We start from the raw sequence: 26,551 nt of genomic DNA, 5'->3' as shown, positions 1-26,551 counted from the left end.
GAGCTCTGGTTGTAATTGCCAGGAGAGAAGCGCCATTTTTGACAGGTTGCCTTTGAAAGGGTGCTTAAAGCTGGGAGAACACAGAGGTTAACAACTGTGTGTAACTTAGCACAGAGAAACTGAGAGAAACTTACTACAGAGCAACACTTAACTGGGTTAAATGTGGAAAAGTACTGATTCCTCTCAGACCTTTTTGAATGAAACATATGCCAAACCTGCAGCTATTTTCAAAATGACAACTAAAATCACTCTGATGATGCCTTCTGTGATACTTTTGTAAAAAATGAACTTGGTTTAAAGAGCATCAACTGCATTTTAAGTTTTGCTACTTCTTACAGGCATATGTTAATATGTAATTTTAATGAGAATTAAGATTAATAGTTTTACAAATAGGTATATGGAGTATCTCAACATAGTATTTATAAAGAGCCTGTAATTTTTAACATTGTGCAAACTTGCTATCCTTTGCTCTGACAGGACCCAGAAGAGCTTATCAAAGTGTAAAATAGAAGTAGTTTTATTCTAAGCCACCCTTCTTGGAAAGGGGTCTCTTGTCTTTTCCTACCAGACTGGATTTAGAAAGACCACTTATAATCCCACCTCCTCATGCATGTGGAAGTGTCTGTCATTGGACTTGAACTGAAATAAGAACAAATGCTTATTCCATGCTGGCTGGAAGTGCCTTCTACAAATCCACACTGAACTTTAACATTCCTGCAGCTTCAGCCTTTCATGTGAGAGCCAAAAGCCCACACATGCTAGGTCCCCACAGCCACTAAGAGCCCCTGGAGCCCAGAACTCTGCTGGGGAAGGGGGCCAGGCAGCCTCCAACTGCTCCAATTCACAGATCTGCTCCCAGCACTGTTCTGTGCACAGACAGACTCAAACAGGCCTCAGGTTATGTCCAAGAGCCCTGCCCAGCCTCCATGGGTGGCCTTAGTTTGAGCACTTGAGATGTTTTTTTGTGGGTGGTGGCATTGTGTGTAATTTCAAGGAAAAAGATACAAATTAAGGTACAGTGTAAGATAAGTTATTTGATGGCAGCTTTGTGATTTTCTTGCACAGATGACATTCCTTTCACAGGAATTTTACATCACTGCTAAAGCTCACCTTATTTCTGGTGCTGGATACCCCAGTTCAGATAAGCAGTGTCTGGTGTGGACAATTCTCATCCTTTAGCCTGGTTTAATAGGTCAAGTGACATCTTGAATTTTACAAGTTAATGATTTAATGATTTAACTGGACTGCCAGAAGAACTGAGTGTACCAGGGGATGCAGAGGCTGTTGAACAAGTCCCTTCCTGCTATCATTGTGGCAAGGCATAAACTCCTCGCTGGTTCCTGAGAACCACTTTTTGTTTGTTTAACTACCATGCACCTGAATTAACAGTGCAGGGCTTCACAGCCACCCCTACTGTTACTCCTGCTGCACAGCAAGGTAAGCAAACCAGCCTTGGAGGAGATGCAAGGAGGATGTCACTACACTGATTTATAGTCACTGTAACAGAATTGGAACTTCCATTTTTGTGGCTGCTGTCATTTGTAGAGTACCACAAATCAAATATGCCATCTTTATTTTATCTGCTTTTAATTTTATATAGTGGCAATAGAGCATAAAATACAAAACTTAAAACCAAAGTTAACTTTCACAAAGGTGTTTTAAAGGCACTTAAAAGAACTGAGGGATTGAATGACCAATCAGTAGGATTGATGGCAGAGCACTTTGGAAGGAAGTTACATTGTGTACATATTAACACCATTTCAAGTTCCACACCAGAAAACAAAGCTCCTCCATGTACAACCTACATTCCAGTTATAAGCAGCAAAGCTTCCCCATCTTCAGTAACCTTGTCAGAGCCATTCAGCTGTCTTTATTAAAAAAGTGCTGCTTTTGTCTTTTCCTAGGAAACAGAAGCTCCCAGAGGCAGTTGTACTTGTCCCAGTAGCTGGGATCAGCTTAAAGCACCAAAAATACCCAAGCTCAGCGTTTTCAATGCTCATCCATGGTCAGAGCAATCCAGGGCTTTGTTTCAGTGGGCACCTCAACTGCAACTCTTGGTTCCTGCACAGCTTTTTTCACCCTGACTTGTACTTTCAGCTTGAGCCTTTCTACACCTGTGGCTGGAGACATGAGCTCAGGTGGTTGGTATAGGTGTGGCAGGAAACAGCTGCTGCATCAGATGGGCTTCCCCTAGAAAATGGGCAACAGCTTATCCCATCTCTTCCCTTTTGTAAGCCCCATCTGCCAGAAATGTGCCCAGGGAGCCAAGCTGGGGAGAAGGTGTCCACGAGCATCTCCTACAGCAGCAGAGATGAGCTGCTTTTGGCAACTTGCACCCCACAGTACTTTGTACCTTTGTTTTCTTCAGCACTTTATGCTAACCTAACACATATTCGTTATTTTAATCTGCTGCTATTTACTGACTATTTCAAATTCCCTTGACTACCTTTTGACAGAGGCTCCCACAGCATGATTTTACTCTTTATAATGGCCACAGGATGATGCAAGCAAGTTTTACTCTCTTACCCTTGCAAGCTGAGGTGGAACAAAGAAAAAATCCTGCACAAAAATTTACTACTATGTAAAATTTAGGTTTTTTTTTTTTTTTTTTAATTTAGGACCTCTGCAGCAGGTTCACGTTTTCATTTTGTTTCAGTAAGAAGCAGAGTGCCTCCAGGTTTTCTTTGGGCTAAAAATTTGCTAATGTTAAGTTTAAAAGAAAGACTTCAACATGAAGATTTCAGTATAAAATTACACACTGTAGTGCAAATTACAGGTAGAGCTCACATAAAACTGATATTAACTTAAGGGTGTATCATCATCATTAATAACATGTACACAAATGTTTAAGCTGGTCAGTTTTGCACAAAAAATGTTGTATGTATAACTTAGTGTTAATGAACTAAATCCATCACATAAATCTGAGTGGAAAGCCAAGCTTGAATACAAAATTAATACCTGAGTATAATGGTCCAATTTATTCCCCTTGATAAATCACCTACATACAACCATGTTTAGTGCCTCGTTTCTGTGTTTCACATTAGATCTTTCTGTGCTGTAAGAAAAGAGACCTCTCAGTTCTAGTGCTATTTGCAACATAAAATATTTTATACAAAGCAGCTTGACAGTCTTTCGCAGAATAATCTTTAACACTAAGATTTTTCAATTAAAGTCTTCATTTTTCCTGTAGACTTCAGCATATGTGGTCCAAACTGGAAAGAAAACCAGAAACATTTTCAGATTGCTTTCAAGAGACCCCTTGTTGAACTACTATCTATCCAAGTAGTAAAAGCAGAACTTGGGCAGAAATAATTTCCTTTATCACCCTGCTTCTCTGCATGTGAATGTCACAAAGTAAAGGGAAACTGTTAGCAACAGCTGAAATTGCTCAGAGGAGGGAGCCAAGGATCTGCTGGAGTAGGGCTGGAGCCAGTTTGCTCCACCATAGTAAAAGAAGGAGATAAACACTTATCCTTACACCTGCTGCTCGACCAGCACTTTAACAGTGCTTCTGCTCTTACTCTACCCTGCGTTTCTGTGCAAGTCCTTTTCAAAACTGTCATACGAAGACACCATACAATTCTGATCTAACAAAGATACTGGTAAGTAACGGATGGACAGATTTTATTAGCTTATTATGGATCAACATTCTATCACTTAATGAAAATCTTCAATTTTCTTGGCTCTTGAGGACTTGATGATCCTTTACCTCAAAAGGTGGACTGTAAATTTCAGAAACAGAAAATCATTAAAAACCCTGTATGAATAAACATTGCCAACTCGTGTTCTTCTTAATGCACCAGAGATGCTGAGGAAATGTGATAATTCCTGGGAGACATCTAGCCTTTTAGTTGAGAAGAACAGCCTGAACATTACAGAAATAAACCAGTAGAGGCCAAAAGACAAGTAAGTCAACATTAATTAGCTGAAGGACACAAAAGTCCTGAGATTTGTGGCAACGAATTGTTATTTTCCATAAAACTTAATTCAGAGCAGAACCAGCTTTTGGACTTTAATGTGCATTTTTTTGATTGACCAAATGTAAAAAAAAACCCCTCTTTACTCTTCCTCTCTGGTTCCACAGCACAAGGCTTCAAGGATTGCTGACAAACACAACTGCTCTATACTAGGCTGGTTTTTAAGTGTACATTGATAGAGACTTGTATTTTGAATGTTCACTGCTTAAAAACCAAATTCAAATCCATCTGAAATATACTAGAAGCCATTAATAATTTGTGCCAGGAGGTGGACTTCAAATACAATTTCATTTTAGCATTCTAAACACACTAAAAAGAAACTGCTTTCATATACTAAGCATTTCCAATTATTAGAAGAAACTCCCTATACAAAAGAACCAAGATCCAGGAGGCATTCTGAACAATTTATTTTCCTAATTCCTAGGAATGTCTGATATGTTTCAGGATCTTGCTTCAAAGTTTCACCTGCACCAGCTGAATGGTTAAGGTTGGTAGTAACAGGCAAACTCAGTTCAGACTGGATTTGATGTGAGCCCTTAGCAATGGTTTTCTGAATATGAGATGCTGTGGCAAGAGAAAACATTTTTGTTTTAAAAAAATAACAAAACTGTAACAGGACTTTTTAAAGCTAGGGCCAAGACAGTACACAATCTTAAGACTTGTCACTAAAAACATTTGACTGCCAAAAGTCCTGGTGTATCACCAGTACTTCACAGGGTTTTATGGACCTAACAAATGAGATGCTACCTTGTGTAACACCTACATATGTAAGCAGAAAGATGTAGGTTGCTTTGCACAACTATAATTTAGTCCAAGGATGTGTTCAGAGTCACAATACTCACCAGCACTACCTCAGTCTGTGTCTTTGTTTCAGCCTTTGGAATCACTTTTTCTGTTTCACCTTGGCTATCATTTCGATATCGATAAGCAAATTTCTTTTTGAGAGCTTCTGCTATTAATGTTGCAGGATCTGCAGGCTGAGACACTTTAGATTTTGTACCTTCTGAGGATCTAGAAAAGAAAATGGCATCAGCATCCGTCTCACCCTGAAACAGTTTTGAGTCATAAAAACAAATCATTAATGCCAATCTTGGTACGTTGACATTTATTACCTTTTCACCGAGCGCAGTTTCACGCTGTTCATGTCTTTGAGGATTTCTAGCATGTTTGGTACTTCAGGCTTCTTTGGCCCATTTTCCACCACATTCTGGCCAGCGTTCATTTTTTGGTTTTTCCTCTCTTTAATGAGATCAATTGCAGACTTACTCTGATGCAGACTTGAGGGAGGAGGTGGAGGCAGAGGAGGAGGAGGTGGTGGTGGTGGAGGTGGAACAGAGACAGCAGCAGAAGCAAGTGGACTTGACCCAACTACAAATAAAACATGCATTACAAGTCAGTTTACTTTAACTCCCCTTCACATGTCACAAATGCTCAGGTAAGAAAATCACTGTAGCAACTTCAATTGTGTCCCCTCTGCCACCTTTAGATTGTAACTTCTTCATTCCTAAACCACCTAAGCAGTTCAGTTAACAAGCCACATGAAAATCCTTCTTGAACAGTTAGAAGCACCCTTTGAAATTCCAGTCCTAATTCTAGGTACATTTGTGTTTTTACTGCAGTAAAAACAGAACAGAAGCCACAGCATCTTCTAGTTATGTTCTGCCCCTAATGTTACCAGTATTTCCCTTTCTTCTCAGAGGCAGCTACTGAGCTGGAAGTTACAATCTGACACAGGAGCAGTGCTTCTCCCTACTTATCATCACAAATAAGAAATTACCATACAAGATTTTTCAATGTAATTTTCTAACAGTGCTAAAGTTGAAGCTTATTCCAGCTGTCTGAGGTTGAGGATTTTTAGGCCAGCTACTCATCTGTCTCTACTCAAAGACTCTCACAATAATCTTGATTTTGAATTCCATATATACTTTAGGTAAAATTTTGTTAAAAATACAGTAACAGTAATAATCTGACAAATAAATGAAGAAACTTCTGTTTAATTGCACCTTTAAAAAAACCGAGAAAAATCAGATCAAACTAGAGTTTTGAGCCCTGGAGTATAAAGTGTGTAAAGATATTTATAGAAATAAAACAGAAGAGTCTACTCCGTGTAACTGTAGGCAAACACAGCGTCATTACCACGTTCTACCACAAGAGGGAGATAAAGATGATAAAATAAAAATTTAATTTCCCTAATAAATAGAGGTAAAGGGGGGAAAAAAAAAGTTTATAGCTATTTCACATGGCCCCTCCCTCCCCCCATAATTAAAATTCAAGAGTGAAACCAGATGATCCTTAAAACTATTTCATAGTTTTGAATATAAGCAGTTCAGGAACAATAAAGTAACTCAGTTAACAGCTAAAGGAGCATCTGAAAAATCAGAATATGATTTTATACACAAACACAGGCAAAGCTGTACTTGTTAAGGGACCTTAGGAAAGAGTGACAATCAAATGCCTGTCATCTGCAGCCGACAAGGGCCGTCTCCTGCTAATCTTTGAAGACTTAAAACTGAAAGGAGTCAGAGGTGATAGGAAAAGGGGAAAGAAATTCAGGGAAAGAATTATTCTGTTTACTACCAGAAACAGTACACCACTTTTGGTTCCATATGGACAATGTGTCTGGTCCCAGAGATGATTGCAGTAAACAATTAATTGCCTTTTCTGTTACTTGAGATGTATATTAGATATTCCAAAAGCATAATTAGCATCTTGTATGAATACTTAATGATATCAGAGAGCCTATTTCCTTACTGAATGGAAAGACTTCAGTGTCAGTAATTAAGTTACATTCTTTTAGTTTGGTTTAAGCCGTCATGTTTATCATGAGCTTTGCTCTGAAAGCTGTTTAATACTTCTTTACTCATTCACAGATTCAGAGCTCTGGCAGATTTACAGACAAACATGATGACTTTAGGAATACTAAAAAATACAGAAAATCTGGCACGTCACTTATCTTCAAGACCTATTCTGTACCCCTTGGTTATTGTGCCAAACTAACCAAAACAATATGGAGAAGTGTTTGGTGTTGCAGTATCTCACACAAAAGAATTAGCACAATAGTAATTATAAAAAGGACACATTCATTAAGTAATTTTTACTAAGAGTACAGCAAATTTAATACCTGTTGTCAAGTTCTGCTGTTCTTGCAAGGTTACAATTTTGGCTATTTGTGCTCTTAAAGAGGCCAGTTCATTTTCTAGGGCACTGATCTTCTGCAGTGCTTCTTCGTTTGCCATCACTGCACTCCTGGGCACTGGTTCCTCTCCCAATGGGCTTTGCAAGGACATTTGTCTGTGTGGGGACTTCCTGGAATTATGTGCTTCGCCTGGAAGAGGCTGAGTTGTTTTTGTCCAAACTTCTGACCTGTAACAAAAATATCACAACATATTTTAAGAGCTCTGAAATAGACAAAGACTAAAGCAATGTTACCTATAAATCAGGGGTACAAGTTGAAGACTTGACTTTAGAATTGTTTTCTATACAAATCACTTCCATCAAGACCTTAAATAGTTTAAGGTAAATAAGAGCTTCACATCCTTTCTCTGTGCATCATGAGCTGTGTTTCTTCTCTTCCCCCAGACAGTGTTTTGTAGAATCCTCGGTTTCAGAAAAAAAAAAAAAAAAAAAAAAAAGAATACATTTCCTCTTATCCCAATCTATTTCTCTGCCTCAAATCTACTGTGTATTTCATTTGAATTAAGATTTTTCTTCCCTTAAATGCTACCATTTTCCCCCCTGGGCAGCAAATACCCATTTGCAGTTGATTCTTTTGAAGAAAGAAGAGTCTCTCTGAATCTGTGAATGAGTAAAGAAGTATTAAACAGCTTTCAGAGCAAAGCTCATGATAAACATGATGGCTTAAACCAAACTAAAAGAATGTAACTTAAGGATACTTTTGGTACTGTTTAGATTTCTAAATTTAAAAAAAAATTAAAGAAGATTTTCCAATTTTAGCAGCACCGGGAAATATGGAGTGCATGAAACAGCTCAGTAATGCAGAGACTGCTTGTCAGTTGATGGGAAAGGGTCTCATATCTTGTTTTCTAACTCAATAATTAGAACTACAGAGAAGAAAATTTCCATACAGTTTTAAAGAGTCCGTAACCTTCCCTCTGCTTCTCACAAGAAAATGTAACTCTGTTGCCTTCCCTTTGCTAACCAAACTCCAGCCATGTTAAACACTGAGGCATTATCGAGCATCTGCTCAAACAAGTCCAATAAGTCCTTACAAAGACATTAGCATTTTAAAACTGTTTATCTCAAGAATCTGAGGAACCTGATCCAGTTAAAGATGTCTCTGCTCATTGCAGGGGCTTGGACTAGATGGCTTTAAAGGTCCCTTCCAATGCAAGCTGTTCTATGATTCTGTAAGTAGAACTGATAAGGATTGATAACAACAAATTATCATAAACTTTAAAACATAAAATATGGCCACCTACTTAATTCCTCGATCCTCCTTGATGTCAATCCCCAAACTTCTTGGGCATGCCAGGATTCCATTGTTTATTTAAACAGGAGAGTGAGAATAGGGCCTGGTAAAATGACTTTTTGAAATGGGTAGAATGGCTCTAGGCTAACTCAGGCCAAATGCCCCATCACTCTGGATGAGTGGATTGAGCTGCTGTGGGTACTCATCATGTTAGATCTGCACTTGTGCTAGACCTAAAGCAAGAGCCAAGATTTAAGGCTAGAACAAGCCCTGTGCTCTGACCACATCAAACCAAGATTAGATCCACATTTAAGTCTTCTATGACACTGACAAAAAACATCAGCACAACTTGCAGAACTTTGATCAAGGAGAATTGAATATTATCATGGATGATGAAATTTAGGTGGTGTTATCTAGACAGGAATAGAGTGCAACTCAAGCTGAGAACAGGATACCTCCTATAGCAGCCACCTCCCTGCTCTCCCTAAGTAAGGTGGAAGGAGCCAGTGGTCACTTCACTCCTTAAAACCTGCCTTCCAGAAATTCTTTAAAGGAGCAGAATAGCTAAACAACAAAGGGTATTTTCTGCTCAGAGCAGTAATAAAGTTTTAAGGAGATGTCTTGATTGGAATCTAACACTATGGAAAAATATTATGCCTGAGTTGTCATTACTACACTGACTAGGGGTAGAGGAAAAATGATTTGGCATTTAGTTGCTTCCGCTATAAAACTGTATTCACAGGAAAAAAAAAAAAAAAAACTATGTCTGCAAGACTGTTTACTAAATTTTACAGTGGATAAATATTTAACAGTAACACCTATGTGATCCTGTCGAAACAGAGAATTTCAAATGCCTGGAAAACACCTAATGCATACCAGCTCCACTACTAATACTGTGCACAGACATAATAAACAGTGCACACTGAAATAGTCATATTTGCTAAGTAATTCACTTCCTGCACTCCATCATAAGCTGTTTGCCTTAAGGTCACTATGTATCTGCAGGATTATTTTAGTCCCATCCCACATCCATCTGTCCCTGCTCCCCTCTTCTCATGCAGACATTTCAGGAAATATGCAGTCCTACATCTTTCATAATAGGTTCTTTGAAGCACCGAAGAGCCATTCGCCCTGTTGTCTCCATTAAATATAATAGCTTTACAGTTCAATCCTTAAATGAAATACTTCTGTGCAAACAAAAGTAGTATTGGACAGTTAATTTCCTTTGTATCAAACAGACTTCAGGAACAGTGCTTCCCAATCAAGTGCTGATTTCTGTGACTCCCCTCTGAGTTTGTGAAATTAATGTGGCGGTGCCAGAATGTTTGTTATGCAAAGCTTCACTGTAGCAAGTCATGTTGGAGGGCATCTAGGGCATTACTAACCTATTTTCAAACCTATGCTTTCAAATTAAGAACAGTATCCTCCTGTAATCTCTGAAGCCAACAATGTGTGCCCTTCTCTGACAGATTAGTTTGTTTAGAAGAAAAACCTCCTCTGCACTACAGAACTGTACTTTTGTTTCTGGATAGTCTGAGCAGCAACCTGAGTAGGACAGAGTAGAGAACTTCATCCCTTCAGCCAAACTGTTTCATGTAGTGAGAGTGCTGCGTAGAACCCTTGGTCCAACACAGCAGTACCTATCCCATCATTCTGGACACAGGTGCTCACATTCTTCCCTGCCAATTTTTATTATGAAGATTAAAGATGTGAAACACAAACCACATTTTTTTCATTGTACTTAGCAGTCTGCAGAGCCTTAACCAGAAAGGTGAAAAACGTGCCAATTACTGGGTTGCCAGAATGACCATTGCTGCTAATGACGAAGCTGTACAGTTCACTGCCCCATGGTAATGACAATCTCAGGAGAACTGGAGAATCACTGTTGGCAATTTTGCCATAGCACAGCAGACATTTTCCTTGCTTGAAGCTATTGTGTGCAGTTCTTTGCAATACATTAATAAATACAATCCAGTCTTCTTTGTATAATGTCAATCTCCTGTATGTTTTCCAACAAGTCTTGGTTTTGTAATCCTATAAGTCTAACCTCTACTACTTCTTTTCCAGACCCTACCTCTGCCTCTTCTCCCAGCATTCAAGTGCTCTCTGTTTATTTGTAATGCACAGCAGAGTCTCAGTGGAGAGAAGTGAGGTTTCTTCCTCTCACAGAGAGGTTCTTTCTTCTCAGAAAGAAGATTCTAGAAACATACCTGAGCCTTGTGCAGACTTCACCTTCTTCTTCAGCAATCCATCCCACATCAGCCAAGGAGGCCACTGCATCTTCTCTGAGTTGAGCAGGAGTGTTTCCTTCCGTGACATGAGAAATAAGCTAAATTTTAAAGGTAAGATTGAAAGGTTTTAGAGTCAATATTTTCAGCCCAAGTCACATTTATGTTACCCAATATTTCTACCGAGGCTACATGTAACTATTAACACATACATGCACAAAACATATCTGTAGACTTGAAACACTTATGTCTGTCCTGTGCTCAGTCCAGAATCATTTCACTGACTTCAAACTATTCAATCCATTCTGCTGAACACTTCACAAAAGGTCATGACTAACTACATACACCATCACATGATGCTAATGAATACTAAAAATTCAATGCAAATTGTTACCTTTAAGACAAACAAACATCAACATTCTCACACAGTTTTCTATACTAACTCAAATAATATGTTTTTAAATTATATTCATGACCAGTAGTTAAAAAAGACATTAAGGCTGACAATACTTCTTAAGTATTTTGCTCTAATTTAGTATAATTTTTAAAGTGAAATTCTGCCAAAGTTTCCCTTTCCCTACAACTTCTGTATAAGAAGTATGTACATTGCACAGGGAGAAAATCAAACAAGCAAAGCAACCCCAAAACCAGGCAAAAAGCCAATTGTACCAGCTCAGTAATCACGAAGACTTTGAGTGAGAGGTAGGATGCAATCATAACATTATACATTACGTGCTAACAATCTTATTCGCAACGTGCCAAACAAATGGACCATTTTCCAGCATGGTTCTGGCCATTAGCTTTACAGCTGTTTGAAGCCAAAGGTGAGCAAGGCTTCAGAGACTGGAACCTTTCTTCAGTTTCCAGTAAAGTGACCTGAATGGTGACTTGAAAAATTATTTTGACTATCAATAGTCACTCCATAGTCACAACTCAACAAAATGGTTTCAAATCTATTTTGAAATACTGGCTGCTTCCCCAGGTCAGATGAGGGCATGTGTTCAGAGTCACTGAGGCTGGGATCAGTATCTCAGCAGATAAAAGCTACTGAAACAACTTTCAGTAATTTGTTCTGCTCAGTCTTTCACCTTGAGTTCCGCGTCTCCAATGCATATATGCCCCAGCTTTTCCTTGTATTCCACAGAATCACAGACTCATTATGGTGGGAAAAGCCCTTTAAGATGATTGAGTCCAGCTGTTAACCCAACACTACAAAAAAAACCCAGCTGCAAACGAGTTGTTGCAGCTGTTCAAGTGCTGCCTGTGGCCAGCAGTGGCCAAGAAGCTGGGAATACTGACAAAGATGGTGGCAGTAGGAGCCAATCTGCAAGGGCAGTCTGCACCCAGACCATTAGCATTTAGGTTAGTTTTCAAGGCAACCCCACTCTGTAAGAGCAAACTACTATGAAATGTTTGCATTAATCTGCATTTGTAGCAGACCTATCACAGTAGGACTGCAGCCTCGATGAGGTGAAACCATTTCAGAAGAACATCCACTCACACTTTAGTAGTAGCCTCTGATACAGAAGTCTCAGGAAGAGAGAAGTTGTGGGCTGTTTTTTCCCAGGGAGTTGCTGCAAACAGCCTTAGAAATTGAGATTAGTTGCCTTCACCTCACACTCTCACTTGTATGAGAGTCTTTATCACAGCTCCCAGGAGTGCATATTGGCACCATCAGATCATTTGGAAACAACAGGGTTTTTTCCAGGTAGCATCAGCACAGATGGTAATATGTTTATCACATTAACAGTTGTGCCTAATACCATTACAGTCTGCCTCTCTTTAAAGCAGTCTAGAGAATACTATATTGCATGTTAGGATTTTTGCTGTTTGAAGTTTCCTTGGCATTTTTCTTTTTAAAAATGAATAGAAATTTTCAGGACCACAGCGTTTGTATTAATGTTAATGGCAATTTAAAAAATCCATAATACATTAGCCACTTTTTGCAGGTGATACAGATTTTTCTGGCAGTAATATTACCATTAAAAGACTGAAGCCACTTTTAAATAAAGGCACTACACATACTTGAATCAAAAATAATTTTCTAAACCAACAGTAAAGAATATATCTATCACTGCCAGAATTCCTGCATAGATAAATAACTCCTAATCCAAGATTTAGTAGTAAGCCTTCTGTTATATTGTGATACAAGTTTCTTCTTAATTTTAATTCATATTTATATGTAAACAGAATCTGCTTGTTACCCCATATACAGATGTTTCTTTTCTCTATCCCTAAAAACAACAAATCCTTCTTCAGCAGTGGAATTTGAATTTCAAGTTAATGGATTTTTAATTTAAAGGTAAAAAGACAATACCCATCTCTCAAAATCTTCACCTGCCTATGAACACCTTTGTGACTACCCTGTTCCTCCGGTCAATTCCAGGAGAAAAAAGCCTGAACAACTGCTCTGCCAGCACCTAAAATGGAGAACAGAGTACTGAAAACAGAGGCCCAGTTCTACTGGATGGCAGAAACTGAATGAATCAATGCCATAGCCTGCTTTTCTTTCTCTGGAAACTGTGTGGTTGCTTCCCCCACTTCTTCCTTTTTACCCATCTTAGTGTGCCATGTATGCTGCACACAGAGACACACCTGAGGGCCGCAGGAAATCCCATCACAGATTTCTGAAGACTACTCACACTGTACTGCTCTGGCACCTCGGGCTGGAAGGGACACATAAAGAACCATCGAGTCCAACTCCCAAAGAAAGAGTCAGCCTCGCCAGTGTTTCCGCCCGGTTTCGAACCGGGGACCTTTCGCGTGTTAGGCGAACGTGATAACCACTACACTACGGAAACGCTGCTCAGCAGCGCGGCAGGGCAGGCTCCCTGCTCTTTTGTTTGCTCCAGAAGTGCAAAGCACAACACATATTTTACACAATTGTCAACAGAATAAAACCTCTTGTTTCAAATTACGAATACAGTTATGTATTAAACATTTGGAAACACTTCAAGTAAGACAAACTTGCTGTGATTTTTCAAATTACCCTGTAAATTCAGAAGTTTGTTACATGGACACCAATTTATTAGGGGACTTCGACTGAGTTATCAGGTATCCATCAGACAGAGAGGAGAAGCATGGGACTAAAACAGAGACACTGTAGATGGAGGATGCTATCTTGAGAGACACCACTGTAGGTTTGGTTGAATCTAACTAGGCTATACTGGTAAGTTTAATTTTATTTTCTCCTAAAGACTACATATAAATCTAAAAATATTACATACAAAAGATCTATATGAACTATTTTCATTTATACATATTGAGTGTATAAGGTATATAAGCTCTGCCACCTCTTACTGAATATGTAAGCTGCATTTTAGTATTTAGCAGTTAATTTAAATGTTGACTATAGCAAGATCCACAGTCAGTAGACTTCAAATATCAAAATGTTCGGCTACTATTTTTTTTTCAGACTAGCTGAACAAAAGCATGCTAGAAGGTAAGTATGAACATTACAGAGATATTCTTTCAATGAGTCTCATCCGTTTATCATAAGGAAAATGCACACCTGTGAAAAGTGTGATGCTCTGGGGTTAGAAACATTGATTCCATACATGCACCCTCAGATGATGCAAGTAAGATTTGATTTGTTTTTTTAAATAGAATGACTTACAGCAAGGTTCAGCTCATGGTCCTTTCATAATAGAGCTAAAGCTGGCAAGAAAGAAAGAGGAAGAGACAGCTATAGGAAAGTGTCAGTTGCAACAGCACGAAGATGATCAAGATCGGTATTGAACTTCACTACAGAATCTTAATGCTGAGATAAAGACACAAAGAACAGATGTTAGCATCACACTTAACATGTTCAGCAGTCTATATATTAAAATAGTTTAGAGTCTGCACAAACCATATAAATTTCAATGTGTTTCAATGTTCAAATTTTGGAATTCCTATTTCTAATTAAATCAACTCTCACAACTGTACTTCTGTTTTCAGAATCCTTTCATCTCATAGAAGGCGAATGCTTATATTTAGTGTACACACAAAGCTGAATTAATGTCTCTTTAAGAGGACTAAAAAGGTATAAATTATATTTATTTTAACAGAATCCAGATCAAAATATATTTACGTATTTATCTATTTATTTGCCTAAATACTAAAAATAATGAGGAACAGATTCCCCAGATATATCTTACCATTCCTTGCTTTTATGTGCCTTATTAAGAGAAGTCAGTATTAGGTTAACTATCTGCAAACGAGCATCATCTTCCTTTGTACAGCCTTTACAGCACAGAAAATCAGAGACATAGGAGGACTTCGCTACCTTTTAAATCTGAGGCACAGGGAGCCTTCTTGCTGGCAAAACTAATTACACATTCAAAAGTTTAATCCAGATGCCATTTGTTGGCCTCACCTGCACAAAACTCCACATTCCTTTATTTTTTTTTTTCATCAAGCCACTAGAAATGTGAGATGGCTGCCCCAGCTTTCTCAATGTAATTTTTTAAAGAGAGGCAAAATGTTAGCATGGCTTTTACTAATAAGGCTTCTATGGTAATCTGAACTATCTGGTTTTGCTACTGTAATTTCAAGTCTAAATATTGTTCATACATTTCATTTATGATAAAGAAATTAATTTAAACATTGAAAAATTTAGCAGTGTGGAAATTACTATATCTTAAGTGTGGCAGCTGATTCCCTCCATTCATCTTTACACTCCCCACCCTTGCTCAGCCCACGAAACATTCCTCTCTCAGCTTGAATTTCAAACACTAAATTTCTCCAACTCTATACCCACCCCCTACCCCTAACACCAGAGTTGAAGAGATTATGTGTAACAGCTTCCACTTTCCCATCTGTTCCTGAAAGACTCATTATAGGAAGCATGGGTTTTCTCTTCCTTAAGCTTTTACACTTGCTCTTTACCCTACCCTTTCACCTACACAGTGCTAGCCTTGTATCTTCAACAAAAGCAAACAGGGTACTCATGTTATCTTGTTACTAATTTTTTGTTTTCTGATAAAGTTGTTTATTTTCTCAAGTATTTTTAATACTGTTCATCTTTATGTGTCTCTTAAGCCTAGCTTATAAAAATACTGTTTATATAAATAAGTTTCAATCATTTTTCGCTTTTATGAATTTTTTTTTCAACTTTCTTATTTGTAAAAAATCTGAACTGGAAGCAGAGAGAACTTAAGTAAGCTAATTCTCCTATATCTAGTTTATCATATCCTACTTTTACAAACCTTCTAGTCATGAGCAAATCCCTTTATCAGTACAGTGAGAAACAGATTCTAAATTGCTGAGAACACCTACCTGAAAGTGAACTCTTGGACACTGTATAAGAGAGAGGTTGGTACCAATTTTTCTTACAATACTTCGAGATGAACCGTAAGGCTTGCTTGACCAAAGCACCTGCATGGGAAAAATAAAGAAGCCAGCTGTTAAGGGAACTGAGTTTTGTATCATATTGTAATAGTTTTCCCTTATTCTTCCATATCATGCTTTTGCTAAACATATTTAGTAATTCCTTTCATGCTGGAGTAGGATATAATGTTTATATACTGAATTCTGTCCCAGTGAACTCCTTACATTCTATCCCTGAATTGGCACAAACACATTATACATCATCAGTACAGTACAGCTAGGGCTACTTAAGGTTGAGACAGACTTTGTATTAAGTCTAAAGCCAAAACGATCAATCAGGTAATGCAGAAGATTTCAGGAGCTGAAAGTATCTTCAAAAACACAATATTCAAATTTTCAAGACAATAAAGAACCTACATTCAGTGAGACACCTCTTTTTATAGGGTTTCAAGAAAAGCCACTCAATCATTAAAAATCCTTGAAGTCACAGTTCTTCATGTCTCAAAATATTTTTTTCTTTTTTAATTAAGTGCTCTTCTAAAACAGAAATAGTGTTTACCATTCTTAATGAAAATAAGTATCAGCTACAATAAATATGAAAATGTAACCATGAAATTAAAGAGCAAAGGAAAGTAAAATGGACAAAGTAAGACAAAATTTTTGTAAGAAAGGAACTTTGTCCCCTGACCCAAAAAATAGATTCACCTAGAGAAAACTGCCCGCAGCAGCTCAACATAGCAGGCTTCATTATAACTGTTTCTACTGCAATTTACATCTTCTCTATGTTGTTTCAACAGGGATTAAATTTGCTTCTTTTTGTTGTATTTAGTATTTACAACAGCCTAATGAAAGGAAATAAAATGGGAGTTTAATCCTAGGAGAATACTACAAAATGAGCCAGAACAGAAGAAAATACCCTGTAGAGAAGTAGGAAAGATTTCAGCACAGGCAAAGGCAACAAAAACAATGCAAACAACAAAAAGAATAATGAGAAGACTCTAACACAGGGTATGTTGTTAGTAAACAATTAGAATATTGTACGGTAATTTTTAAAACTTGGCCAGTGTTTAATTATGGCTGTAAACATGAATTTACTTGTCAGACTTTAGTTTTTAAAAGATCATAGCTTCAAGCAAACTTGATATCCTGGTAGAAGGTTGCACAACAAAGAAAACAGGAAAAATCCAGGCTATTCTGATTGGCAACGGCAATATTGCCTGTATGATGACTGTAGTGGTGCTGTGGGAGTTGCATAACACAAGCTGAACATTCTAATATACTAAGCAAAGATCACTACTCCTAGAAGTTGAAGGTTCTATTAAAAAGGGAAGTTTATGTTGCATGGTATTGATCCCCAGATTATTTCACAAACTTCACATAAACATGACTATTTCTAATTTCTATCCTTCCTTCCTCTGGCTTTACTGGAATGTGACAATTTTGACAAAATAAATGTGCACTGCACATATGCTATGCTACATCCTCACAACAGAGCTACAACTTTGCCACGAATTCACTCAGATCTATTTTTTCCCATTCTATAAAAATGACATTCTCTTGCTTAATACACTGCTAAGCTGAACACAAATTTTTCAATGCAGAGTAGTCTGTTGATGCTGCATTTTGGTTGCCTCAACCAAGACCTCACATTTGTGCCTATCACCTGACTGTTTACCTGAATGTTTGAGCAAACAGCAGGTAGATCAGTGGCCTTCAAGAACAAATCTCTGACAAACAGCACCACAGTAATACAGTCTCATTATTCATAACTGATTCTGATTAAAGCAGAACTGTTGGCAAGAGACTCAAAGTGATCGGGCATTGAACAAATAATGCAAGTCAAAGGTAGACTTAATTAGTTGCAGAAGTACTTCCTCAACAGCAAGACAGTCTAGACTACTTCTATAACCAAAAGAAGTGAAATGCATTTTAAACAAGCAACAAAACTTGTTTAGATGCTGCTCAGACCACAGACAAGTTGCTGACTAGCAGTCAAAAATATCTGGTTTCCAAATGCCCTTGGGGCTCTTCAATGACAGTGGCTTGGTGCACCAAAACACTGAGTGATTCAGTTTTGGTAATACAAGATATGCCAGGACATTATTTTCAGAACACTGCATGCAAACTGTGCCACAAGGGATGCAAGTAAAGTCAGTTCCCTGCTCAGCTGAGCTGAGGTCTCAGCACTGCTCTAACCAAGTTCACACAACTTTTTGTTGACTTGAAGCACTGGCTGAGAAAGTCTGCAAAATGCTACATAGTCATACACTCCTATCGCATCACACTTCACTGCTGTCTAGAACAGCTGACATTTGGAAATGTAACTGCATTATCACAAGCTTGATACACATAGAGAATGGGAAGAAACAGATAAAAAACTTGTTTATCTCCCTTATCTATCTTGTTTACTTAGGCTTAAATTGCTGAATTACCAGCGTCATAATGCAACATAGTCTTTTAATTTTCAAAGTAACATGGAATCTCAGATCAAAATTCAAATAAAATCCTAAAATACAGATTCTTGTTGTCAATCTTCATTTACACTGTATAAACAATTTGCTCTCCATAGATTCCCAAGACTGATAAAAGGTTCTACCACAATAATACTGACTAAATACTGCACATAGCTGTTAAGGATTTCCCCATTCTTAAAACATTAAAATACTTCAAAAACTTACAGGGATTACTGCACTGAGGTCAACATTTGTACTTAAAATAGCTTCCTAAAGGTCAGTGACAGAGCAGCTGATGTGTAGCAGTTCTCTGTCTCTCTCTGCTAAGCATTCAAAAAAACTCTCTATATAGTCTCCTCCAAGAGGAGAGCTATGCAGGCCTGTTCCTCTGTTTACCCAGTAAAGAACACAGCTGTATTGCTCTCATGTACTGTTACACCTCCAGAAGAGGTAACTATAGCACAGAAGAGGTAAATGTAGCACAATTATAATCATCTCAGTTTCATGGGGCTTTTGCAGCTCCAAGATAAGAACGAGAAATATGATTATTTTTTTATCACTGTTAAAAATAAGATGGAATTCTCCTTCAGCTTCAAAACACACACGAAGTCCAGCATGAAAATCAGTGTTTACAAAGTAAACAGTTTATCAGAACCAGAAGGAACTGCATAGTACTTTTAACACATTTATTACTCAATATTTCAGTGTTCAAGTCATAAACTTGATGACTTCTCAGCAATGCAGAATCATCCCAGTATTGAGTGTTCTTCTAGATGAGCCCAAACTAAAACACATGAAGTGCTTTCTATACCTTATTTTCTGAAAACATAAAGGAAGTTTGAAACACTTACTGATTCCATGTTCAATCCAATCTGTTCAAAAGCCATCCTAATTAAGCGCTTCAGCCAGCAAATCATCAGGACTGGAAAAGGCCTTTCCGAACTTGGATTTAAGCCTTCCAAACCTACAAGGCTGCCAAGGTTCCATAGTAGTTCTGAAATGAGACACATCAGAATTTTAGATGCATGCTGTAGAACATGTACAGAAGAAAACTGCTACATTCCTAAAAAAACAAGCTTTAGAAACAAGACATATTAGATGCCACCAATACCTTGTACTGCAAAGTTGTTCTAAAAGGCATCTACTTAATACCAGTAACAATGACTTTTTAGTAGCGTCATTTTTATAGAATCATAGAATTGTTTCAGTTGGAAGGGAGCTTAAAAGTCATCCAGTTCCAACCCTCCAGCCATCTGCAGGGACACCTTCCACTATCAGGTTGCACAGGGCCCCATCCAGCCTGGCCACGGAAACTTCCAGGAATGGGGCATCCACAATTTTTTTTTGCAACCTGTTTCTTTGCATCAGCATCCCCATGGTGGTACATATCTAATCCAAACCTATCCTCTCTCAGTTTAAAGCCACTGCCCCTTGTCCTATCACCACATGCCCTTGCAAGAAGTCCCTCTCTAGCTCTCTTGTTGTCCCCTTCAGGTACTGGAAAGAAATCTAAGCTGTTGTAAAGTTAACAATTAAAAAGTTGGGGAAATGACTGCTCACTTGAGCTTGGACAGATGATGGCGTTCAACAACTCTAAGTGAGCATCAAGCCCTATGGAACGCCTGCAGATGGGGATTAGCACTAAGACTGAAGTGCCATACTCATATCTAAAACTCATTTCTATGCAGGAACAGACTGCAAAAAACTGATCACCTCTCCTGACTCACATTCTCTGACAGCTTTGTTGTTCCTTCCTTTTTCCTACAACTAAGGAGAGAAAGGAAACGTGGAAAAATGACTAATGCAGGAAAATTACATGAAATACTGTAGATGTAGGGCATGAAAATATTCAAGCAGTTTATAAAATTAGATTTCAAATTTTGTCTATTTATATTCACTTGACTCAAGATGGTTTTATTGCTCCTCTAGTGAAAATAGTGTACCTTTTCTTTAAGCGTGTTCTACACCAGTCATAACCTGGACACCACTGAGAAGTGTTTGCCACCAAAACCAGGAAAGGAAGCCACAGATTTGGGTTTACATTTTTTTTGTGTAGCAGGCTGGAAACAACACTCTGTTGATCCACCCTGAGCAACGCATTTGTAGTATGAATAATGGTGTTGCTGTAGTCACTCCATATACAGACAGGGATGACTAAAGCAATGCAGCAGCAAGGAACTGGTCCTTGGGAAGTTTGAAAGTCAGGAGATGGAAAAGCTCTGCTGTTTGGAAGTGCCCACAAGCCCTACAGTTAAATCATTATTTCCATTACAGATTTTTTTCAACAGTTTACAGTTCCTTAGTAATAACGTACCTCTTGTGGAAACTTGGCAGAAACAGTACAATCTCACAGTTATCTTTTTTTAGACAGGCTTAGAAAACTAGGATTTTCTTTTGTTTGTGACTAAGCTCAGAGGAAACTATTAATCTACATCAGGAGATTAGAATGAAAATGGCAACTGCTAAAGGAAAAACAATAGGGAAGAATAATGGGCTAGCTACCAAACAGCCATGAATACAAGCTACACTCATTCAAAATAATTAAGTAATGGCCTTCTTTATGGAATGCTGGAGAAGTCTACTAGAGAAGCATTACCATCTACTTGATCTATTGTTCCATTAGGCATCTATTATTCTTCTCTTACACAACCTACTGTATGGACCTTGGATTTCATTGTACCTGCTGTATTCTTAAAAACAGGAAGAGCACAATGCCCCACATTGGATTTGGCATCATATCTGGCAATGTAGCATGTAGTGACATAAAAGAGAGGAATGCTCCTTTAAAAGGGGAAACCTGTTCCAAAGGTGTGATTACACGTGATATACTCCACCTCATTCCAAAGTCCAGACTTGTTCAACAAGCAGTGTGGAAATCAAAGGAAGAAAAAAGAAAGCTGTATCAAGACAAATTCAAACAAAAGAGAAAAAGGTAGGGTATTGCTGAGCAACTGCAAAGACAGGCCTGGCTGAGAAAGGCAAGTGATAGAACTAAAAGGAATGACTGCATCCAGATACATTGGTCTTTCAGCCAGCTAACAGTTTAAAAGAAGTCAGAGTCATGTTTTCTTCCACACAGAGAAGAAAAGGTATGATTTTGTTTCTGATTAAATGAGAGGTCTGAGTCTAACAACAAAGACAATTTGGACAGAAGTGAAAAATGAGTGTTAGAACTTCCTCCAAAGAAATCAGAGCAGGTCTAGAAAGTTTCCATGAATTTCAGAAACTTAAAGACAAATGGGTAAAAGTACAGAAAAACTGACAAGATAACCAATTAAAAGCACAGAACCAGATGTAGAGAAGTAGTAACACAACATGAGGATGACAGAATAGTATAAATATGAAGTAGTAAGCTAAAAAAGGCAAGCTACAAAATGAGTTCCATCTTACAGGCATAAAAATGTCCTGCATGTATTAGCAGTAAGAGACAAGAGAGATAACCATGATGCAACAGGAAAGAAAGCAGTGTGTGATATGCATAGTCAGTATGTATTCAGTGTTTTCACCTGACAATGGCAGGTAAGACAGATAGGTGTTAGCACAGATTACAGACAATGCTGAGAAGCTATAAGCATGCAGGACAATAGTATCTAGTGAATTTTACCTTGCAAAGTTCAGAAACTTGTTAAAGCAATTTTTGAAACATTGATAATTAATTTCAGAAACTTGGTCAATGGGATTCAAAACCCCAGGAATAAAAGGAGGAGTATGATGACACAAAGCACTGGAAATAGTCTAAAACATTTATCCTGCCCTAAAATATTAAGGTGATCCTTAATAATTTCAGGTTCCAAGACTTTGATGACTGAACACAAAAAAGCATTCATTCAACAAAACGACTACTTCAGTAAAATAAGTATTTATAGTTCACTTTGTAAGTCATTGTTTCCTCTGTAGCCAAAATATTTAAAGTACTTGAGACTGGAGTCATCAGCATCTTGCTCTTTTCAGTGACCTGTTTTTGCAGAGGAAAGTGACTGAAATCTACCTGTAAGAGCATAGAGTATCACCCAGTTCCTGGATTAGCTTCCTTAGTTTGTGGCACTAAGGAAAACCACCATGTTTGAACAACCTCCAGCTGATCTGTTATCTAAAAGGAAAATGCTTCAAAGTATATTTTTATATGATTGTGAGTTTACAGAATTATCTCCAGGTAAACTTCATACTTATTTATTTCAGACTATGTTGCACTATACCTTTCTTCACAAAACTCAACTATTTCACAATTGGTTTATGTGCCAAGAACAGACAGGGTTCGTTCCAAAAGAAACTGCTGGACAGCAAGAATGAAATCATTAGCAAATTCTTCTCTCATGCTCTGTATACATGCCATTTTCAGAAGCAGAAGTTACATGTTTATTGCTTTTAGTAAACAGAATAATACCTCTTTAAAAATATTGATCTTTGTGGTATTTATCCTCTCTCTTCTTGGTGCTACCTACAGTAAAAATAGTTTAATTCCCTCAAAATTTCCATAACTCAATGACTACAATGAAGAGCCCTGAGTGATAGTAATATTGGCATTAAAAATGGCCCTTCTGCTCTGCCTCGGCAAAGCTATTACAAGGATGAGCAGCAGTGATAGACAAGATGACCAAGACATTCAAAGAGCAGTAACAAAGAATTACATTTCACTGCATAAAGCATGAAGGGGTTGGAATTTCATGGGTTCATTTCAATGAAACCCAGAAATTGGCAATGCTGAAGAACTTTCTTACTGATATGGAAATATGGAGGAATTCCTTGGTTTAGAAATGAGGAGGGCTACATTTCCAAGCCGCCTGGAGATTGTTTGCCCCTGCCTTTCCCAACCACTTTTGCAGGCTCTGTTCAATACTCTTGTATCAAATATCAAGTCTACAAAGCTGAGAGATAATACCCCACTTATAAATTACAAAAAGTTCATTAAATAAATATAAAAGCTCTGGAATTTCTACATGTAAGGTATAATATCCAGTAAATATGAACAGAAGCCCTTTGCCAGACTGATTTTACTGAGTCTTACACACGGAAAGATTGAAAGAAAATCAGATGCAACTGCTTTCAAATTGAAATTCTTCTATGAGTTTTTGCAATGTTGTATTTATTCAAGTCCCCTTCAGAGCATGAGTTCTTGCTCTTTAAAAGAAATATGATATTCGTATTTTTATTGAAGGTTTCTCTCATTCACTTAAGATGCATACAAACATAAAAGAGAATGACTTAATGGGATTGATGGAGCAGATTAGCCTTAACAAAGAATAAACAAAGGTATGAATTCTGAAAAATGAAAGGTGTAGCTCTAAATACAAAAGGCATAACTTTAAAAAGTATAAAATTTTCAAAGAAGCATAGGTTCAAAGGATACCAGCCATAAGCACATCTCCTCAGTCTTTTAGACTACCACACGTCCCAAGTTCATCTAATAAAATTACATCCACAAGGAAATATTATTTAAAAAGTAATAAAGGAAGATAAAGCAAAAAAAAAAAAAAAAACAAAAAAAAAAAACAAAAAAAAAAAAAAAACCCAAAAAAAAAAAAAAACAAAAACATTATCACAACAGCCAAATGGGTAGAAGTATGTTTGGATAAAGGAATAGACTGTCCCAAACTGACACAGACCAGCTACAAGCAAAGTAAATATGCATTTGGCAGAGGTCATATAGCCAGAAACAGGAGTCTGTTTTTTGGTGTGGAAGCTACAAATAATGGAGCACTCCAGTACTAAGAAAACCACCTGTTTGGAAAGATGTGAAGAGAGAGACAAAAGTCAGTAAATACTACAGGGACAATCTAAGCTAGTACTGGTATGAAATTTAAAGCAGGAATTGAAAATCATATATACTTGCAACAGAAGTTGCTAAAGCTTTTCTAAAAATATATGTATTTACCTGAACGTGCAAAACCCTATTAATCAGATTTCACTCATGCTATCCTATCTTGCCAACTAAGGACAGAGAAAAAAAAAAAAATCCATGTTTCAGCACTAGTTTAATCAAAAGCCTTTGCTCAGCAATGGTTATACCTGCACAGTGCACTATGATACCACTGAGAGGTATGTGAAACCCTTCAACACCTACAGACCACAAGGTATTATCTGATAGAGACAACCAAACACCTGCACTTCCCTGCCGGACAGACAGACCTCCCCACCAGCTGCTGTGGGGAGTCTTTCTGCTACAGCTTTGAGAGACAACAGCAGGTTAGTCTTACAAACAAAAGGGTGTGTTTGTCTGAAAAAGCATTTAAAATGTCCAATTTCCCCCCCAGACATCTCTCTGTGTAACAATGCCGAGTTCCTACACACAGCAATCATATTTTAGCTAGTGACCCCTACGAAGCACATTATTTGCATTCAGCAACAAGTAATTAGAACTTTTAGACCTGATGTGCAGATAACTGAGCTGACTCATTTTTATCACCCAGGTAAAAGCCAGTGGGGATCAGAAGACAGAATTCCTATTAATTTAATCTTTGTAAGTCTTGCCTACACAAGAGCTGCAGAGCACCCTGAGGACAGCATGTTAATATTAATGAAATACTGCTGATGCTGTTAGGCAGAGATCAATGCACTGCGATTGATTTCAGCATTCAAACTCTACTCACCCTCAGTATTTGGAATTTCAACAGCTCGCTAAACAAAATGAAAACACGCACCCAGCAAGTTACTTATTTATGACTACTACAGAAGAACCTGAGCACGGCAGCAGTATCACTAAAGGTGCACAAAGCAAGCAGTGTAAGTTTACAGAAAAGAGAAATAAAACCACTGTAACCCTTAGGACTCTTTTTTCCTCTCATACGCCAACTCTCTATTTTAAAGCGTCCTTAAAAAACTTCCCGTATTATCTCCACATGATCTTGTATTTACATTATTCCCCGTGACCTGTCACCTTCTCATCACAGCAGTTCCCCTGCACGAACATAAGCTTCGGCCCAGCACCTCGAGGCGCTTCCACGGTCCTGCCGTCCTGCCGGCACCTGCCCTGCCCGGGGAGAGCGGGGCCGCCCCGAGCGGCCTGTATGTGGTTTCGGGCAAGCTTCCCCTCCCGCACCGCCCCTCGCCACCGCGGGATCGGCCGCGCCAAAGAGGGGCTGTCCAGGAAGGAAAGGATTGCCCAGGAGGAAGGAAGGGACTGCCCAAGGGGAAGGGGAGAACCGCGGCCGCCGGCACTGCCGCCGCCGCCGCCACCCCCCCCTCGCCTCACCCGCCGCCGCCGCCGACGCGCTGCCTCACCCGCTGCTCGCGCGGCCGCTCGCGACCCTGCCCCGGCAGCCAATCCGCGGCCGGCTCGGCGCCGCCCCGGCCAATCGCGGGCCCGGCAGCGGGCGCGGGAGGCGGGACGTGGCGCGCGCTGCGGGGGTGAGGCGCTACCCGGCAGGCGCCGAGCCGGCAGCGGGCGGGGGAGCCGCCCCCCGGCGGTCACGTGAGCGGGACCCGCCAGTAGGGGCGGGACGCCGGGAGCGCAGCCGGGGTGGGCGGTCCCGGTGCCGCTGCCCGGGCCTCTGGGGGTCGGTCTCATCGCCCTGGCAGCGAGCGAACGGGATGAAGGACACAGCTTCAGGCTGTACCTCCTCCTGGGACATCAGGAGGAATTTGTGCACAAAACGGGTGATTAAACTTTGCAGTGGTCTGCCCTGGGAGATGGTGGAGTCACCGTCCCCGGAGGTGTTTAAAAGGCTGGATGTGGCACTCAGTGCCCTGGTCTAGATGGCAGGGTGCTGCTCGGCCACAGGTTGGGCTCCATAGCCTCAGAGGTCTTTTCCAGCCTCGCTGATTCCGTCTTTGTGAGGCGGTGGGGAACGGCAGCGGCCCTCCCTTCTCCCCGCCGGGCCGGCGCTGCCGTGTCCGCCTGCGGCCGCGCTCCTGTGCAGGCTGCGGGGCTGCGGCCGGGCTCCTCCGCAGCCGCGGCGGTGGCTGCCTGCGGCTCCCTGACGGGCGGCTGTCGGCTGCGGCACCGCCGGTGGCTCCTGGGCTGGCGTCGGCTGTGTCCCATTAAAACCTTGTGGAAAGGAGGGTCGGGAGCGCTGTGGGAACCGAGCGGGAAGTCGGGATCGCTGTCGGGCAGAGGGGGCTGCGTGAAAAAGGGGAACTCAGGGAGAGTTTCTTCGTACTGAATTGATTTGAGCATTAGAAACTACTGAAAACTTTACTCCAGCATTTTAAAATAAG

General features: G+C 39.3%; 1 protein-coding gene and 1 non-coding gene across 6 annotated transcripts; both read right to left on the bottom strand.

The window, feature by feature from the left end:
- Window positions 1-1,556: 1,556 nt before the first annotated feature.
- MTFR1 (mitochondrial fission regulator 1) lies at window positions 1,557-25,638 on the bottom strand. 5 transcript variants are annotated; one of them, XM_053939468.1, is made up of 8 exons: window positions 25,587-25,638; window positions 19,249-19,391; window positions 15,894-15,992; window positions 10,617-10,735; window positions 7,099-7,340; window positions 5,090-5,345; window positions 4,820-4,988; window positions 1,557-3,212 (listed from the first exon to the last, which is right to left on the bottom strand). In XM_053939468.1, the coding sequence occupies exons 2-8, from the start codon at window positions 19,312-19,314 to the stop codon at window positions 3,153-3,155; spliced, it is 1,011 nt and encodes a 336-aa protein (XP_053795443.1). In that variant the 5' UTR covers window positions 19,315-19,391; window positions 25,587-25,638; the 3' UTR covers window positions 1,557-3,152. The 5 variants fall into 5 exon arrangements, with proteins under 5 accessions (XP_053795443.1, XP_053795458.1, XP_053795433.1 ...); XM_053939483.1 differs by lacking the exon at window positions 25,587-25,638 and adding an exon at window positions 25,322-25,577; XM_053939458.1 differs by lacking the exon at window positions 25,587-25,638 and adding an exon at window positions 25,250-25,414.
- TRNAV-AAC (transfer RNA valine (anticodon AAC)) lies at window positions 13,363-13,435 on the bottom strand. Its single transcript has one exon. It is a non-coding gene; the product is annotated as a tRNA-Val (tRNA).
- Window positions 25,639-26,551: the final 913 nt, after the last annotated feature.

This window comes from Vidua chalybeata, chromosome 1 (assembly GCF_026979565.1).
Source record: "Vidua chalybeata isolate OUT-0048 chromosome 1, bVidCha1 merged haplotype, whole genome shotgun sequence".
In the NCBI taxonomy this organism is placed as follows: domain Eukaryota; kingdom Metazoa; phylum Chordata; class Aves; order Passeriformes; family Viduidae; genus Vidua; species Vidua chalybeata.
This window is presented reverse-complemented; position numbering and strand designations above follow the sequence as displayed.